This window comes from Mus caroli, chromosome 2 (genome assembly GCF_900094665.2).
Source record: "Mus caroli chromosome 2, CAROLI_EIJ_v1.1, whole genome shotgun sequence".
Lineage (NCBI taxonomy): Eukaryota > Metazoa > Chordata > Mammalia > Rodentia > Muridae > Mus > Mus caroli.
In genome coordinates, this window is record NC_034571.1 from 63,249,322 (window position 1) to 63,264,571 (window position 15,250).

Here is a 15,250-nt window from a genome sequence, read left to right on the forward strand (position 1 = left end):
ACTTGATTCATTGGAACTGAGGTTTTTACTCACACCCTTATCTCAAAAATGTTCCTGAGGTTGCTCCAAGAAGCCTCTATCTCAAAAATGTTCCTGGAGCAGTCTTCAGTTGGGAGGGGTAGGACTCTGGTGTGAGAGTTCAGAATGTACTCTGGGGTGAGAGTTCTGGTGGTCAGTAATTTTCCTCTTTCAACCATCCTAATTTAACCTTTCCTCTTTCATTCATCCTCTTTAAATCTTGATACCTTCGCTTTCTCTCTGCCCACCTTAAAGGCCTCTCTACCTACAATGGCTCTTCCATAATTTCCTGACTTCTTTGGGCACTGCAAATGATACACATATATTTGAAGATTTAAAGCCATATTCGTGAGTGGGAGAAAACAAGTGGTATTTGTAAGCCTGGGTTACCTCACTCGAGAAACTATTTCCAACTCTCCATTGTCCTATGAATTGTATGGTTTCATTTTTCTTAGTAGTTGAGCAATATTCCATTTACCTCATTTTGATTACCCATTAGTTAATTGATGAGCATCTTGATTGTTTCCATTTCCTAGCTACTGTGAATAAAACAATGTTCATTGTTGACACTCTATCTATATAGTAGGATATACTATTATGATATATGGTATCTCATATATAGTATGATATATGCTACAGCTGAATGGTGTGGAAGCTCTACTTTTAAGATTTTGAGGAACTTCCACACTGATTTCCATAGTGGTTACACCAGTTTGCCTTCATCCCAGGAGTAAATAAGTGTTCTCTTCCCCCACATTCATTCCAGTATTTATTGTTGTTGTTATTATTATTATTATTATTGTCATTCTAAGTGAAGTAAGAGGAAATCTCCAAGTAGTTTTAACTTGCACTTCCCTGATGGCTAATTATGTTAAACACTTTAAAATGTTTACTGGTCTTCTGTATTTCATCTTTTGAGAACTAATTTCTATTAAACTTTTATTTTATGTGTGTCAGTGTCCTTCCTGCCTATGTATCTGTGTCCCTTATTCATCCATGGCCATAAAAAGTCACTGGATGCCCTGGAACAAGAGTTACACATGGTTGTTAGCTGTTATATGGGTTCTGGGACTCAAACTTGGAACCCTTGAAAGAGCAGCACATGTCATAACCACTGATCCATCTCCCCAGCCCTATGTCCCGTTTTTCACTTGTGTTGTTTTCTTGATTTTTTTTTTTAGTTCTTTGTATATTCTAGGTACTAATTATATGTCATATATATATGTATATATGTATACATATATATAAACATACATATGTCTAAGCTTCTACAGTAGTAAATATTTTCATAGGAAGTTTTAATAGTGTCTATAGCATTTTTATTAGCTTCCTGTATTACCCCTTCTACCCTATACATATATATGTGTGTGTGTATATGTGTGTGTATATATATATATATATGTACCTAGTTAATAATTTTTCTCATTCTGTAAGCACTCTCTTTGCTGAAGTGATAGTGTTTTTGCTGTATAGAATGTTTTTAGTTTTATTGGATCCTACTTATCAATTTTTGGTTTTAACTCCTGAGCTATCAGGCTCCTTTCAGAAATTCCTGTCTTTGCCAATAAACTCAAACATAGGCCCTGCTTTCACCTGTATCTGATTCGAAGTGTCAGATCTTATGTTGAGGTCTCTGATTCATTTGGAATTGAATGTTGTGCAGGATGAGAGATGATCAAGTTTCACTCTTCTATGAGCAATTATGCTGTTTGACCTCACCAGTTTTTTTCTCGTGTATTGGCCTTAATAACCTCTCATACCAGAGAATGTAGACATTAGCAGTGAAGACTCGTTTACTTATCAAAGATAAGTATTCTCCATGCCTGAATCATCATTTATTTGCCATATATTAGTTTTCACTTTTTCAATATTTTTATTTCTTCTTTGACTATTTTTTGCATGTATATAATGTATTTTGACTTTGTTCACCTTCTTCTATCCTCCTTTATGACCCTCCCACTTTCTCTCCATCCCTTCTCCCCAGCACGTTTCCTTTCTATGTTCCTTTCTATCAGACTTACCACATTTTAATTAGGTTTGCTCGAGTGAACACAGAGGTGAGGTTGTTTACTGGAGCACAGAGAAATGTTCTAGTTACTATACCCTTGCAGGAAAAAGAGTCCCTCCCTTCTTCCAGTGATCATTAACTGCCAGGATCTCCTCAGAAAACAATGGGGCACATACGACTCTTCCTCATCCCTGATAGAATGCTACCCAGCTCAGTCCTGTACAAGTCTCTGCAGGTAACCACAGCTGCTGCGAGTTACTGACCGTAATGGGCAGATCATGTCCCTGCCCTGTTCCCTGTCGGCCAGCTCTTATATTCTTTGTAGTGTTTTATGTTTGCATGTAATAGTATCACAGATCAGAGTCTATTTTTCTTTCTTGCCTAGAAAGGGATTGCAGCAAAGTCCCAGCGCACTGTCTAGATTGGCTAGGATGTTCTTCATCTTCTGATCAGATGTTAACTATTCATCCTCTCGACTCCTAGTAGGACAGTCTTTTCCTATGGAAAATCTTTCTGTGTACAGTAGAAAAAGATATTCTGTGGAACCCCAGGCCTCTACTCTGGCATATATCTAAATTCATAATGGTCATTTTATTTTGTCTTCTCTACTAGATTTAAGCTAAATAAAAGCAGTTAATTCAAAGCAAAAAAAAAAAATCTTAGTATAATGCACTCCCCACTGTAGGCACTCAGTTTGCAGCTGTTTACCATGAATGACAGACTATGAAAAGGTACAAGCCTCTGTATACAAAAAGTGTCCATGTGTTAAATTTCTACCCACCCTTTCTTGATGCAGATTCTGGAAAACCATTGGAAATCCAGGATGCGGTTCATTCATATAAAATGATACTAGAACGTAACCAAAATCACTCAGAATTGCTTATCGCAAAAAGTAAGAACAAGAGAAACCAAGGTCACAGGGTGATGAAGAAGCCACGAGAAACAGAAAAAGCAAAACTGCAGCTCAGATGCAGACGTGAAGAGCAGCAGCTAGATCTCCTCGATGTGGGGTATGGCTGCCCGCTCTGCAGAAGTGTGAATGAGCAGTCGGGGCAGACCACGGAGTCTTGCGGGAAATATGTCAGAGCTGCATTACCATTACCCATCTTGAGAAATGTCTCTTAGCTTCATTAGCCCAGTTGTTGGTTGAATGATTTCAGGATTGGTATTTAATCTTAGAATTACACTGGAGTATAGGATCATGTCCTTTGCAACAGAGTGAGTATATTCACATCCTCTTTCCTATTGTCAACCATTTATCTTATTTCTCTCATCTTGTTCTCTCTCTCTCTCTCTCTCTCTCTCTCTCTCTCTCTCTCTCTTGTATGTGTGTGTGTGTGTGTGTGTGTGTGATTTTAATTTGTATAGCACATGGTGCCTTTGAAGAAGCAAGGGGTCATTTGTCCAGACCATTTTCCTCCAAAGCAGCAATGAGAAGTTTCATTTTTCTGTTAATTCTAATAGCACATTGTTAGGATCTTTAAAAAAGCTAATAATTTAGCAGCAGCAACAAAAATGTATGCAATTTTCAACTTTTCACTTTTCTGAATAATTTAAAAGATCCTTTTCTATAGTCACAGAATTGCTAGTAACAGAGCCTGGTCAAGTCCCTGAACACTCTTTAATTACGACCCTTCTAGTCCACATGTGCTTCTTAGAGATTGAATTGCAAACGCAGGAATGACATTGTAAAAGAAAAGAACATAATGCAAATACTGGATGATAATAAAATGAACTTACCCCTTACCAAAATGAAATTTTAATGTCTGCATGTTCGATTTGCAGATCGCCTGAAAAACAAGACGTGCAGCAAAGAAATCCTGATGGTTGGTATGAAGAAATGAAGAAAGAATTAACTGAAAAGGACCAACAACACGAAAGAGAAAAGCAACAACTTGAACTGCGCCTTAGAGCACAGGATATGGAGCTGCAGCATCTCAGAAATGATATAAATAAGGTAAATTTACTGGTTAAAAAAGAAAAGTCCTACTTCTACATCTGTTTAAATAATGTGACTTACAATCGCTACTCAGTTTAGTGCAGGGAGTCCTTAAGGATAAGAACATGACAGAAACAGGCAGCTTGGAATTCTCAGCGCTCTACTAACGTTGCAAGCCTGTGCTCCCACGAACTTGAGGTGTGTACTCTACCATTAAATCAGGCTGTGTCACATGGCCTCTACTGTGCATGCAGGCCATTTTGGAGCAGAAAGATTGAATTGTGGCATTTAAGTGCACTGTATCAATTTAATTTTGTTCCCTGTGGAACGGTGGTTCTCCCCCACCCAACCCCCGCCAAGCCCAGTTCCCAAATAAGGGCTCAGAGGCTTATAATTATTTATGAACAAATGCCTAAGCCATAAGCTAGGTTTGTTTCTCAACTAGCTCATAACTTTTATTAACAGATTTATATTATTCTGTGTCTGTCATGTGGTTAGTTGCCTCTCCTCTGTTCTGTACATCTGACTTCCTCCTAGTCTAGATACCTGACTATTTCCCAGAGTCCCTTTCTCTATCTGCTGGATATCCCACCTTCTAATCCTGCCTCAGATTTTTATTGACAGTTGATACATCTACACAGTACACAGACTCTATCCCCACACCTCTGGAAATTAAATTCTGAGATTTTTATTTGCATATTATCTATTGTAAATCTTGGCTGTGGATTCCTGCTTAATACCTTAGAAGGTTCCTGAAAAGACAAAGTTGTTACAAATGCATGTTTACTTACACTGAAGAACTTGGAGAACTCTTGTTTGTTTATTTTTATAATATGTTCTGTTTAATCTTCAAGAATCTTATACATGTATGCAATGTATTTTGATTATATGTATCCTCACTCACCTCTCTGATTCTTCCTAAACATGTCTCCTCCAAACATCATGTGCTTTTTGCATTTAAAGATTTGTTTTATCATTTCTCTCTCTCTGTCTCTCTCTGTGTCTCTCTCTCTCTCTGTGTGTGTGTGTGTGTGTGTGTGTGTGTGTGTGTGTGTGTGTGTGTGTGTGTGAGTGTGTGTGTGTGTGTGTGTGTCTGTATCTTTATATTCACATTTCCATGTGGGTGACTGCAGAGGCCAGGAGAGGATGTCAGATCCCTTGGAACTTGGTTACAGGCAGTTGTGAGCTGTCTGACTTGGGTTCTGGGGACCAGACTCAGGTGTTCTGGAAGAGAAGCAAATGTTCTTAATTACTGAGCCATCTCTCTGTCCCCAATGTCTTTTTTAAAATAATCTAATTGTTGCTGCTCGCATGTGTGCAGGAGTGGGGCTATCCACAGAAGCATGAGCTATCTACTACTGAGTACTTTGCTAAAAGTTATTGGGAGTGAAATGGAGTTTGGGAGAATGGAACCACTGAGTGTTTGGTGAAGTTCTAGAATGTACACATGGTCTTACGTTCTCATCCCTGAATCATGATACAGTGCGCCTGGGCTGGTTCCACTCCCTATTAGCAGCATCCTTCAGGAGATATCCTATGGCTCTGACATCTCAAAAATCTTGGGGTCTCCAAAGCAGCTCCTAATGTTACAGCTTCTTGTCTCAATGTCTGGGATCCACACATGATCTGGGCTCCTCCAAAGGGCTGGCATTACTTTTCCAGCTCTGCCCTCTGTAGCACTCTAAGCTAGGTTAATTCACTCCACTGCTGCTGCTCTTCTTGGTGATCATCCCATGGTACTGGCATCTCCAATATGCTGCTGTCTTCTCCTGCAACCAGGCTTCATCAATAGCCTCTCATAGGCTCTCTTCATGGTGCCAAGCCTTAATGCCTTAGCATGATCTCTTCAGTCCTGGGCCATCAACTGCAACTGAGGCTGCACCTTCACCAATGGTCTTCCATGGCCTCTCACAGTGCCGAGCCTCAGCTGCTCTTCATGGCCCTTTCCTGCCTTCAAAACCAGTACCACCTGGGTAACTCTTATATATTAACAAGTGTAGAATCCAAAATAAGTTCAAGACCACCTAGCTCCTTCCCCTCTGAAGGGACTTTCAGAAACATAGTGGTCAAAATGACTAAGTCTACAGCTGCCAAAACAAAATGAACTATTCTCAGAAAAATAACCATAACAAGATTAGCAGTTCCCAGAGAAATACCCCTACCCCGCCCCACACTAAATTCTGAGAAAAATCACAAACCGCCCTGACCTTGCTAGAATTCCCTGTGATGTTAATAGCTGTGACGTTAATAGCTGACCCATAAGTTCAAAATGTACTGCTGCTTTGCTGATAACCCACCATAAGGGCAGGCAGAGTGAATCACTAGGCCAAAGGGTTACACAGTCACCCTGTACAAACCAACCAATGCCTGAAAGGGTTACTTGCTATACCTATGAGAATAAGCCAGCAAGCCTTGTTGCCTAAATCTGCCCCTTACAAGATATAAAAAGTGTATTCTTTCTTTGTTGTGGGTCTCTCCTCTTGACTGCGTGCTATGTGGGGTTCCCCAATGCGTGGGAGCAATAAAAAAAAAAATCCTCTTGCGGTTTGCAGCAATGGCGATTTCTGTGGTCTTTGTGAGTGAGGGTCTTTTGACGGACTCCAACACAAGTTCAGCTGCAGTGTGAGGTACAACCTTGACTAGCTCTGGACCTTTGTGCTCTCAAAAAAACACTTTGAAGATTTCACCTCAGAGATGCTGGTCTCTTGTTAATCACCACTCATTTCTTAGCTCCAGCTAACCAGCATCAATTGTCCCCGTAGTATCCTACTCCTCTTGACAATAAAGCCAGAACCAAATAGCCAACGCCACTGAGTTCTCCTGTGTCCTGGGGTTGGAACTTGGCCCCTTGTTATATTACATTATCACCAGCTTTCTGTGTTCAAGCTCCTCCACTGCCTAAGCTTAGCTGTCCTGGAACTTGCTCTGGAGACTGACTTTGTACTCAGAGATGTGCATGCCTGTCTCGTGGGATTAAAGGTGTGTACCACCCCACCTGGGTTTAAGCTTTTCTTCATCTAGAATTTGCTCTGACCAAGGCTGGCCTTGAACTCAGAGATCTGCCTGACTTTATCTCCTGGGATTAAAGGTGTGTACCACCATGTTTGGATCTAAATTTAGCTGAGTAGGATCTTGCCCCAAAATCCCACTCCCTTAATCTACTATCTCCTAGAACACAGGATTAGGTTCCATTTCATTTCCTGGTCCCCCTTTAATACTCGGACCATATTTTTTATATTTTTCCTTTCTTAACTTGCTACGATTGTTTAAAATGCTCTTCATAAGACTTAGCCAGAGAACAAAGTCTATGATGGGCATTTCTGAGACTTTCTTTATTAATGTAATTAATCTGAGTATCTTCACCTTAGCCTCAGGCAGACTCTTCAGACAAGGGCAAAAAGTAGCCCATGTTCTTCATCAAAATATCACAAAAACAGTCTCTAGGCCACATATTGAAATTCTCCACTGAAACCTCGTGGGCCAAGTCCACACAATTTAAATTATTCTCAGTAACCAAGTCTTCCATATTCCTACTAGGATAGCCCATTAAGCCCCATTTAAGTCATTCCACTGCTTCCCAAAATCCACATTCTTGTGGACAAAAGCATGGTCAGGCCTATCCCAGCAATACCCCAACCCCTGGTACCAACATCTGTTTTAGTTAGGATCTTTTTTTTTTTTTTTTTTTTGGTTTTTCGAGACAGGGTTTCTCTGTATAGCCCTGGCTGTCCTGGAACTCACTTTGTAGACCAGGCTGGCCTCGAACTCAGAAATCCACCTGCCTCTGCCTCCCGAGTGCTGGGATTAAAGGCGTGCGCCACCACGCCCGGCTCTTTAGTTAGGATCTTATTGCTTGAACAGACACCATGACCAAGGCAACCCTTGGAAGGACAGCATTTAATTGGGGCTGGCGTACAGGATCAGAAGTTCGATCCATAATCATCAAGGCAGGAACATGGCAGCATCCAGGCAGGCATGGTACAGGCAGAACTGAGAGTTCAATGCCTTCATCTGAAGGCTGATAGTGGAAGACTGACTTCCGGGCAGCTAGGAGTAGGGTCTGAAAGCCCATGATCACAATGATACACCTACTCCAACAAGGCCACACCTACTCCAACAAGGCCACACCTCCAAATAGTGACAGTCCCTGGGCCAAGGATATACAAACCATCACAGTTACCCAGCGGAAGACTGATATATTTCACTGGTTTAGCTCTGTCATTCCTATGTGTGACATTTTCAAATTACAGTTAACGAAGGGGTGCTTTGACTATAAAATTAGAAATGCTCACCACAAGTATATCCTCTGGATTTCCCTATAACACCAACTTTGTCAATCTGAATTTCTGAAAATGTTTTAATTTGAGCACAGAGTATGATGAGATACACAGCCTGACCTCAGTGTGTGGGACGTGGACATAAGGAGAACAATGGGTTTAAGGTCAGCTTGGACTGACATAGTGAGATACCCAAAAAAAAAAAAAAAAAAAAAAAAAATTCAAATTGAAAATCAAAGATAAAGGTGAGGGTTAACTAGCTTTCCCTTGCAAGACTGACTTTGCCAGCCATAAAATCCCTATTGCAACAAAGAATTCATTCAACTCTGAGGAAGAGCATAAATGCAGTAAGAATGATTCGGTGGGATCTATCTGTCTTCCTGTCAGATTTCAGCTCATGGAGAGCCTATGAGCAGATTAATGTGTTCTGACTTTCTCCTTCTGTTAGTTGCAAGAAGCACAGCATCCAGAGACAGAGGCTGGAAATGGTGACAGCATGACGAAGGGACACCTGCAAAAGTACGACTTAAAGCAGTACATAGGAGTCTACTTGAATAGTTATAATAACAACAAGCCTCCACGCAATACTGGAAACACAATGATATGTGTATCTGTTTAGAACTCTACAAATGTCTCCTATGAATTACTTGCAATGTGTAGTTAGGATTTTGGAAGCAGCTCACAGGTAGGGGATGTGAATTGCTTAAGGTTGACACCCTGGTGTTCAGTCTCCAACAAAACCAAGAAAGAACTAATGTCTAGTTGTTCACACCCCATTCTTCACATTAACCACTGGACCCAGATGTAAATGAGATTAATTTATCAAATCACCTACTTTCCAGACATTTCATCCGAAATACATATCATCAGATTCAGATTCAAATGTCTCTTTTTTGTCTAATTTTATAATTAATCTCAGAGTAATTAATGGAAATATACCTACCTTTTAGGGTTGAACGTGAAGTTTTGAAGTTAGTAGAAACCATCAAAAAGCAAGCAGAGACCATAGAACAGCTTGAGAGAAAACTAGCAAATGAAGATAAGATATTGTCAGGAACTGGCCGTCTGGTAAGCCAGCGTTTAATTCATTCCTATCACACTGAAGTGGAGAGTTTCTTTCTCTAGTCATTGAATGTAAGAATATTGTAGGCACCAATAGAATTCTTATGGATAAAGATGTTTATATTACAACCACTAGTGCCAGTCCTCTCCGTTATAAAGAAGTTGACAAAACCCATATAATTAGATATGCTGATAGTAATATGCTAACAGAAAAGACTGTAGTTGTTTTCAGCCAAAGTCTTAAGATATTCTGTGTTTCACTCCCTTCATTCAATGATAAACACTTTGATTTTTACATTTCTTTTTCCATTCTGACAAAAATGGGCTGGACATTGCTGTGCAGAAGCCTGTTTGAGTGTCATTATGTTTAGCAAATCTTCCAAGAAATTTAACCCTCTGTACATTTCTCAATTATCATGGGATCTGAACTGTCAGTGAGTCTGGAGAATTAATTATATCGACTGTGGAGACTTAATGATAGTAATCACCATTCAGCATTGTTTCCAAAGAAATGTATTTTTCTTTTTGGAATCTTAAAAGAGTAATTAATAGTTGTTGAAATGGAGACACAGCTGCTATGTCAAGTAGGGCTATAATAGAAAACAGACTTCCTAGTGCTACAGATTCAGAAAACATTTTTTGTTCCTTTGTTTAAATTCGCTTTGTTTGTTAGCTTTCAAGGACCTTAGAGTCCAACCTTGTCAAGGATTGGTGTATAATATTCTTGGATGTTAATTCATAAATGTCTAATGAAAGGTACCCCACTGTTAATACAGAATGCAGTCATTCATGTATTTGTTTTTGGGAATGGACACCACAATACTCCACTGGGGAGTCTTCAGTGCAGTAGCATCATTGCATCCATGAGTTGGTTTCCTTACATGGGCTAGTAGATTAAACAGCAGCTCTGTTAAACAGTCTCCTCTCAGATGAGGTAAGGCCTTTGCTGGCTGCGCTTTCTTATGACTGCAGAAGATCCATTAATTGGAATAGAGTCATTGGGACCTGCAAGTCTTACAGTCAAGCTGTATGCTATGTAAAAGCATTGTGGCTTGACTTGCTGCTTTTCCCATATAACCATGTGTAAGACAAAGAAGGAGAGTTGTGCTCAAGTTCCTCAGCCTTGTGGTTTAACCCTGACTGTACTGAAGATCATTTCATCATCCTGCTTTATTCACTTATCATAGAAAGGAAAATATATAATTATATACTATTAATAAATATTCAAATCTGTTTCAGACTTAGCAGCTGAAATCAATGCATACATACATACAATAATGAATCAATTTTTTATAATTTAGAGTAAATGCAGTAAACAAGAATGGTAAATGCTTTACAGTCTACCATTTTCCATACATTTCAACTTCCAGATAAATTATTGACTAGAACTACAGAAATATAATGCACTGTTATTTATATTATGACTATTTAATAGTATCTCTTTTCAAAACTTTGTAATTTTTTTTCAGACACAAGCAGGACGAGATTTCTTTAATGCTTTCAGAGAAATGTATACTACTTCAGTAATGAGCCAGTTGGAACTCAGAACACAACATCTGGAAAGGGAATTCTCTGAAATGAAGACCCGAACGTGTGAGAATGGTGTGGTGCTGGAAAACTATGTCAAACTTCATCAGTCACATAAGTTGATGGAGTGAGTAAAGCCCAAGAGTCATATAGAATATTAATTCAGCTCCTTAATCAACTCTCACAAAAGTGTGTTTTAACAAAATAGTATCATGGATATAAATACTAACTAGAAAAATATAATCATGGGAAACACTGATGACAAATGAGCTTCAGGAAGCAAACCCAGAAGGGCATGTCCCCTTTATTGGCATATGTACTCATGTGCTTGCTCTTAGTAGTCTCATATTTATCTTGGTTTCTTAGAAGTTTTTTCAATAAGTTTGTTGATGATTTCTCATTAATATACCTATACTTCTACAAATTTGCTAGCCTATACTCCCCGAAATATAAATATTGAACACTTGAATATTTTCTAGCATACAGTAGCATAAAGTCAGAGTGTGAAGGACAACCGGCATGTCTCCTCTGGGTATCATATCGCACTAGGCAACTTGCCTTGATTCTGATCCTGAGCATTTCCACTAGAGAAAACAGTTCTTTTAAACATTTCTATTTTTCACAAAGTCACACTCAAATCATAGGAAAATATTAACATGGCATGAAATAGAGGGTATTTCACATGGTGCTTCCAAATAATTCTTTCTTCGATGTGTGATGCTTTACAGGAGGCAAACAAACCGAGTTCTGTGTCTAATGAGTTGATTGGGGGGTGGGGGCAATGAGATACTATTTGCCTTCCCACTCTTTACAGGACTGAAGCGAAAATGAAGGAGGCCATGACCCAGTTTGCCATGCTGACTCAGCACAACACTGCATTACTAAACTTGCTGAGCTCTGTATTTGCTTCTGAGTGTCCCTGCAAGGGATCGGGAAGCCTCTTTACCCAAGAGAACACGCTGACTTCCACTTCAGGCCCACAGCCTGCAAATCAGTCCATAACAGCCCACCTGGATGCGGTTAGTTGTATTATTAAATATTTTCCCCTCTCTGGGTAATATAATCTGAGCTTTTGATGTGCACACTAGTGAATTGTTTAGTTTTTAAAAGATTTAAAATTTTGCATTTTTAATTATTTAGGGTTTTGTGGGGCGGCGGGCAGCAAGCATGTTGACGACTGAGGACAACTTGGGGAAGCCCCTTATCTCTTTCAAAAGTGTTCCCTAGGGAGTAAGACTGGGTTGGGCAGTCTTGGCCAAACATATTCTGATTTGCAGAGCCATAACCCTGGCTACGTTTAGTGTTTCTGGAGTGTTGAAAAGGCACACTCCTGTGTGAATGCATGTACATAAAACACAGTCAGGAGCAGGCATTGCCCAAAAGCACAAATTAAAAAGAGATGTGTTTTGTTGTGTAAATTTCAACAGTATAAAAGAATGAAAATGTCAACCAATCTGAGTTGTTTTAGGGAAAGCCCTCTGCTTGCATTTGTGTGCTTGATTCCCAGCATTTAGAGAATCATTTACCATGATTTACAACATTTAGAGAATTCGCCTAGATTCCTAAACCTGTGAGAAAGAGGTCCCAGACAGAACAAGTTCTGTATTTTTAAAAGCTAACTTCCCACCTTTTCAAAGCCTGCAGATGACAATGAAGATTTCAATAAAGCACTCACCAAGTCGAGTCTGTCTCCACAATCTGAGCTGCATCAAAAAAAGGAGAAATGTCTGGAATCAGCTAAAGAGAAAACTCTGTAAGACTTTAGCATTTCATATCTGTTTAAGCATTCATTCTTTGTTTGCCCTGTGCGTGTATGAAAAGCAAAATAAGAATCCATTTTGTATTTGCATTTTCTTACCTGAATTCTTATAGCTTAAAATTTATCTCAGAATTTCTAAACAAAAACCTTAAACCATTTGTGCAAGGCTACATTCCTCTGTAATAATGTTGAAACAATAGCAGTCAAGTCTTTCATATTCAGCTACACTCTTCATCAACCCTACAGTTTGGTTCTGAAAGTGTTTTCTTTTCCTTCAGCTAACACTTCAATATAAAATATCTCTTCAGTGCTGGCTTTTAACCACATCAAAAGTCTCTTGAATCTGTTTATATCCCTTTGCTCTGTTTGTCAGATACAACATAAACCAGTCAGATACATTCCATCTTCTAGGTGTCTTCCATATGCACCTAATACATGCATGTCTGTCTGTGTGTCCCTCTGTCTGCATGTATACATATGTTTGTATTCATTTGTCTGGGGTATGTGAGCTAAGGCTTTTTCCTGCGTTCTGGATCTTTCTCTTAAATGAAGTGAGAGACGTTTGTTATGAAGAAGCTGTAGTCCATGAACTTCTTTTCCTTTGTCTGAACAAAACCTGGTGAAGTCAGAAAATTGCTAGGCATGTAGACATCCCTACTGACCTGCTGCAGCATTTGGCTATCCTTGAAGAAAGTGTGGGAAACTCTTCAGAGCTTTTCAAAGGGAAACAGACACAGCTCAAATATCTTCCCAAACCCACTTCTGGGATGGTGGCTGAATAAGACACTGATCTACAAGTACAGCAGCATACCATTAAGAGTCACTTTATCACTATTTAAAAAAAAAACCAATAGTGTTTGGTTTCACCAGGTGGGGTACAAAGGAAGCACATAGCTGCTATGGGACATCCAAGAGACATCAACCTGCCGCCTCAGTTAAGGACAGTTATGATTTTTCTATGAAACATTCTTTTGGGGAAAATACAGAGCTCATTGACACTGTCTCTGGCTTCATCTTGAAGTGATGACTAAATTCAAGTTCTAAAGGGCTTATAACTCTCCTTAGTGTACAAATACTAAACTTTCTATGTGATTTTTTTACTTGGTTTTCAAAGCATACTTTACCCAGAAGAAAACAACCATGGTGGGTACAGAATGAGTCCCACATACATACACTCTTACTCATACCTTGGCATCAGGACGGCATGGATTTGAGGAACCCTGGCAGAAACCCAAATCCATGCACTTTACTTTTCGTCATGTCTCCAATCAAATACCTGATAAAAGCAACTTAATGGAGGAAGATTTTATTCTACAACATGATTTGAAACAATAGTGCCAATCTTGGTAGAGAAGGCATGGCAGAGGGTAACGCCTTCCATCACAGCACTAGCTTGCTTCCCCATGTTGTTCACATCTCCACAGACTGGGAAGCAGAAAGACCCAGAAGAGGCATCAGGGTAGAATCCAATCACACTCCCCCCAAGAGCCTGTTTGTCAAGCCAATTCCCATGTCCACAAGGACTACAGTACTTTAATCAGTAGCACCAGATTCTGACCAAGTCTTCATTCTCAAATCTACAGACACATAACACTTTCCAAACTATAACACTATGTATATTCAAGTCCTTTGTACAAACAATATACTATTTACATATTACATAGTCATGCTTATCAATAACTTTATCATCTCTTGGTTAGTTTTCTCTTTCCTCTCTATCTGTCTCTCTGTCTCTCTCTCACGCATGCTCTCTGTGTCTCTCATTGTCTCTGTCTCTCTGCCCCCTCCTCTCCCCACCCCTCTGTGTGCTGTCTGGCTGTGGGTCTCTAGATCTGTTCATATCTGTTGCAGGAGGAGCTGTCTCTGATGGTGGCTGAATAAGGCACTGATCTATGAGTATAGCAGAATACCATTAAGAATTATTTTATCCCTATTTTTTAAAAGACCAATAGTATGTGATTTCACCCTAGGTCTCTGGGCTATCTAGTTTCTGGGTCTAGGTCACCAAAGTAGTGATGGATATAGGTTTCATCTTATGGAGTCGACCTTAAGTCAATTTTATTGGTTGGTTACTTCTACAAACTCTGTGTCACTACTGCCCTAGTATATTTGCAGGTAGGGCGCGTCATTGCAGATTAAAGGTTCTATGACTGAGTTGATATTTATGTTTATCTTTTGTTAACCTGCCAAGTATCTTCCCATACCAAGACTAGAACACAGGCATGAAGTTCTGTACATGAATAATCTCTCTCTCTCAATCTCAATCTCTTCAAGTTCAAAGAGTTGGGTGGCTGTTATCTGCAGCAATTGGATCTTGCTATCAGTCAGTGGAGAGAATTCAGTTCATGAGACTTATACAAAAAGTTCCATATCTACTGATTCATCATTTGTCCCCAGTGTGAGCTATTTACATGCTGTGAGAGTCTTAAGACATTCCTTTATGCCTGGAAAATACAGAAGTGGATGCTCACAGTCATCTATAGGATGGAACACAGGGCCCCCAATGGAGGAGCTAGAGAAAGTACCCAAGAGCTAAAGGGGTCTGCAACCCTATAAGTGGAACAATAATATGAACTAATCAGTACTCCCCCCCACCCCCCGGCGAGCTCATGTCTCTAGCTGCATATATATCAGAAGATGGCCTAGTCGGCCATCATTGG

At 39.7% G+C, this 15,250-nt stretch overlaps 1 protein-coding gene across 1 annotated transcript in view; it reads left to right on the plus strand.

Moving 5' to 3' along the window:
- LOC110289830 (ankyrin repeat domain-containing protein 36A-like) overlaps positions 1-15,250 on the plus strand; it is a 179,688-nt gene that overhangs the window by 146,829 nt on the left and 17,609 nt on the right. The window contains exons 59-66 of the mRNA XM_021156225.2: positions 2,823-3,036; positions 3,812-3,983; positions 8,691-8,761; positions 9,193-9,310; positions 10,774-10,958; positions 11,646-11,850; positions 12,469-12,584; positions 14,865-14,988. Coding sequence (XP_021011884.2) covers positions 2,823-3,036; positions 3,812-3,983; positions 8,691-8,761; positions 9,193-9,310; positions 10,774-10,958; positions 11,646-11,850; positions 12,469-12,584; positions 14,865-14,988 — 1,205 coding nt within the window. The remainder of the gene's footprint in view (positions 1-2,822; positions 3,037-3,811; positions 3,984-8,690; positions 8,762-9,192; positions 9,311-10,773; positions 10,959-11,645; positions 11,851-12,468; positions 12,585-14,864; positions 14,989-15,250) is intronic.